General features: G+C 33.9%; 1 protein-coding gene across 1 annotated transcript; it reads left to right on the top strand.

Moving 5' to 3' along the window:
* Positions 1-1,257: 1,257 nt before the first annotated feature.
* Positions 1,258-2,919, top strand: LOC139891561 (protein CANDIDATE G-PROTEIN COUPLED RECEPTOR 7). Its single transcript, XM_071874534.1, has one exon. The coding sequence runs from the start codon at positions 1,394-1,396 to the stop codon at positions 2,693-2,695; it is 1,302 nt and encodes a 433-aa protein (XP_071730635.1). The 5' UTR covers positions 1,258-1,393; the 3' UTR covers positions 2,696-2,919.
* Positions 2,920-3,828: the final 909 nt, after the last annotated feature.

Here is a 3,828-nt window from a genome sequence, read left to right as displayed (position 1 = left end):
TTTTAGGTATAAAGTGAACGTAAATGTTAAAATTATTTAATTTAATGACCCGTGGAACCACAGAGTCCGTCTAAGAAACTCGTCAGTTGAACATTTCATCAAACACCTAAAATGCATATTAAACAATTCACATCCAATCATAAGAGATAATATTGGTTGTTATTTTATTTTAAAAGTGGAGATTAAAATATAAATTTAGTATTGGTTTATTTCTGCTTAGCTTTTATACCTTCTCGTACTCAATTAAAAATAATCTAGAGTTAATATTATTAAATAATTCAAAATTATTTAATTTTAGTAATTAAAATAACTATTAATAAGATTTAATAATAATAATTAATTAGTAAAATTTAATTTTAATTCAAAATTACTTAGATTAATAACATCACCCACCATGCTTAAATTTTTTTTTTCTTTTTGATTTTTTCTTAACAAATGAATTATCCTAATAATGACATTATTATTGTAGCATTTTAATATTAACTATAGATAGATAAATATCAAATATTAAATATTAATATTAAATATAAATTTATTATTATTATTATTATTATTATTATTATTATTATTTAATATTAATATTAAATATAAATATAAATTTACCTTTATACACTAAAAGACAGACATGGGCAAATATGTAGTTTTAGTTGTCTGAGGTTGTAGTTTTGAATTTGTGGTCACACTACAACCTGTCTCTCAACTTCTGCTTACTTTACACAACGACCCCTCGAGTTTACACTTTTTCGAAGGTAGAAAGCGTAATTTTTTAATTTTATTAAAATAAAAGAAACTAATTCCACCCGAATTTTTAACGTGTCATATCTTCTCGCTCGGTGCGAGTTAAATTTTTCCGAGACCACCGTTCAACTCGAAAAAGTCTCACGAACCCAACGGGACTAACTATACGTGAAACGGACACTTTTTAAAAAATGCTTAACACAACGACAACCCGTATCTTTCTGTTCGCTGCAAGTTAAATTTTTCTGACAGCACCGTTACACTCGAAAATTTTTTATCAACAAAACGAAACTAACTTCGTTCGAAACAGACACTTTTTAAAAAACGTTTAAGACAATGACATCTAAAACGGCGCTTTCCTCCTGTAAATACACAACGCTACTGTAAATACATAACGCTACGTTAAATATGAATACACAAGCCGGAAGCCTCCGCCGCATCGCGAGGGCCACATCCACACTAGTATACACTATATACTACTGACTTTAAAAAAAAAAAAATATATACGGAGTAATAAAATAAGCTGGCTAACCCATTCTTGACCTCTTCCAAATCGGATATCTGCACTGCAAACTTAAATTCCTTTCCCTGAGCGGAATAAAATAAAATCAAATCACAATTCACACAAACACACAGATCTCACAATCACCGATCAATGTCTCCCACCGTCATCCTCCTCCTCCTCATCCTCACCTTCACCCTATCCATCTCAACCACCACCGCCGAGATCCGTTTCACCGAGATCCGATCCGACCCGCGCCCAATCATCCCCTTCGACGAATTCGGTTTCACACACAACGGCAGACTCGAACTCAACGTCACTAACCTCTCATTTTCACCACCAAACCCTACCGACCTTACAAAATTAGGTTTCTTCTTATGCACACGTGACTCATGGCTTCAAGTCCTTCAACAAATTGAAGACGGTGAAATCACCTGCGCACTTCAATCGAACATCATCAAACAAGTATTCATATTGAATTCTGTATCTAATTTCAATCATTATTATCTTCAATCTGATGCTAATCAATACACTCTTGTTTTCGCTAATTGCATCCCGCAACTTAGGGTTTCAATGGATGTTAGATCCGCTATGTATAATCTGGACGGTAAATCGAAATCTCGTGATTACTTATCTGCCGGAATTACAATTTTACCTAGGGTTTATTTTGTATTCTCGTTGATTTATTTTACCATGGCTGCGGCTTGGATTTGGTTATTGTATAAAAAGCGGTTGACTGTTTACGGAATCCATATCTTTATGCTTGCTGTTGTGATACTAAAAGCTGTGAATTTAGTATGTGAAGCAGAGGATAAAAGTTACATTAAACGAACAGGTAGTGCGCACGGTTGGGACGTGTTGTTTTACATTTTTAGCTTTTTGAAAGGGATTACTTTGTTTACATTGATAGTTTTAATCGGGACTGGGTGGTCGTTTTTGAAACCGTATTTACAAGATAAAGAAAAGAAGGTTTTGATGATTGTGATTCCACTTCAAGTGGTTGCGAATATAGCTCAGGTGGTGATCGATGAATCAGGCCCGTACGGGCAAGATTGGGTGACGTGGAAACAAGTGTTTTTATTAGTTGATGTGATCTGTTGTTGTGCGGTTTTGTTTCCTATTGTTTGGTCGATTAAGAATTTGAGAGAAGCAGCTAGGACTGATGGGAAAGCAGCTGTGAATTTGATGAAGTTGACTTTGTTTAGACAGTATTACGTTGTGGTTATATGTTATATTTACTTCACTAGGGTTGTGGTTTATGCATTGGAGACGATCACGTCGTATAAGTATTTGTGGACTAGTGTGGTCGCTGCTGAGCTGGCTACTCTTGCTTTTTACGTGTTTACTGGGTATAATTTTAAGCCAGAGGCACATAACCCGTACTTTGCAGTTGATGATGATGAGGAGGAAGCTGCTACGGAGCAGTTGAAACTTGAAGATGAATTTGAACTGTGATGCGTCTTTCGTTGCAGGTCTGTTTTGGGTCATACAAGTCATACAAATGAATTTTTTTAGTCTATTGTTGAATCTGTTCCTATACTATTCTTGTGTATGTTGCTTATATAATAATGATACAGTTTTGTAAGTAGTTGTGTCGTTCAGTATATGCACCAAGGTTATGTTGTCTGTATGACGTTTTACGTTCATTGTTCTATTCATAATACAAGTATTTACATTTTGTAGTATGTGTCGTTTGATTCTGTTTTATTGAGGCTTTGTTTTGTAGTTTTTGTTGTTAGTTTGGTTTGGAAAGGTTGTTGCTTTTATGGTTCCTGTGAAATGCATCATATAATTGATTCTCTTTTGGTGGTATTATGGTGTGGTTAAGTTTGACTTGGGCTAAATACAAGTTAATTGAAAGCTATGGAATTAGAATATGCTCATTCCTTTTATTTGGGTAAGTTTCTTGTAAACATTTGTTGTCTCTTAATCACTTTGACTTTATGCAGTTGACATCATATCTCAGATTAATTAATTCCAAATTGCAGATTAAAGAAGCTAGATACCATTTTTATCCTCACCAATGTGTGACATAATGAAGCCACACTTATAATTATTAGCCACATACTGCTGGATAAGTTTGTACCTGATACTAGTATTATTATTGTTATTTATTATTTACTATATATTTTTATACAGTTTGGATGTAAAGATGCCATTTCAGCATGATTAACTGAGGTGGAACTGGATTATTTTTGAACGTCTTTACCATTGAGAACAATAAATTCGAGGTACGTGAAATTCGTGTTGCAAAATTATATATGTTAGCTGTGTTTCGTATTGATCACTACAACATATGATCTTGATCATTAGGGTGATTATGAAAGTTTGTATGCTCTTGTCACACACCATCATACTCCTTACCATTTAGTATATACATGTGATCTTTGTCGAAAACATCTCAACGATGTTTCTAGTCTAGATTGGTACACAACACTTATTTAAACTAAATTAATTGCGATTTGGCTTTCAGTCTAAAGCTCTTCTATGACCAACAAAAAACTCTACACATTTTCCGCCATTCCACGTCAAGAATCAAAGTTCCAGTTTCTTTCTTCTAAGGTTTCTTCTACGGTGTGTTCCCTAAC

Source organism: Rutidosis leptorrhynchoides, chromosome 2, assembly GCF_046630445.1.
Source record: "Rutidosis leptorrhynchoides isolate AG116_Rl617_1_P2 chromosome 2, CSIRO_AGI_Rlap_v1, whole genome shotgun sequence".
NCBI classification, from domain to species: domain Eukaryota; kingdom Viridiplantae; phylum Streptophyta; class Magnoliopsida; order Asterales; family Asteraceae; genus Rutidosis; species Rutidosis leptorrhynchoides.
This window is presented reverse-complemented; position numbering and strand designations above follow the sequence as displayed.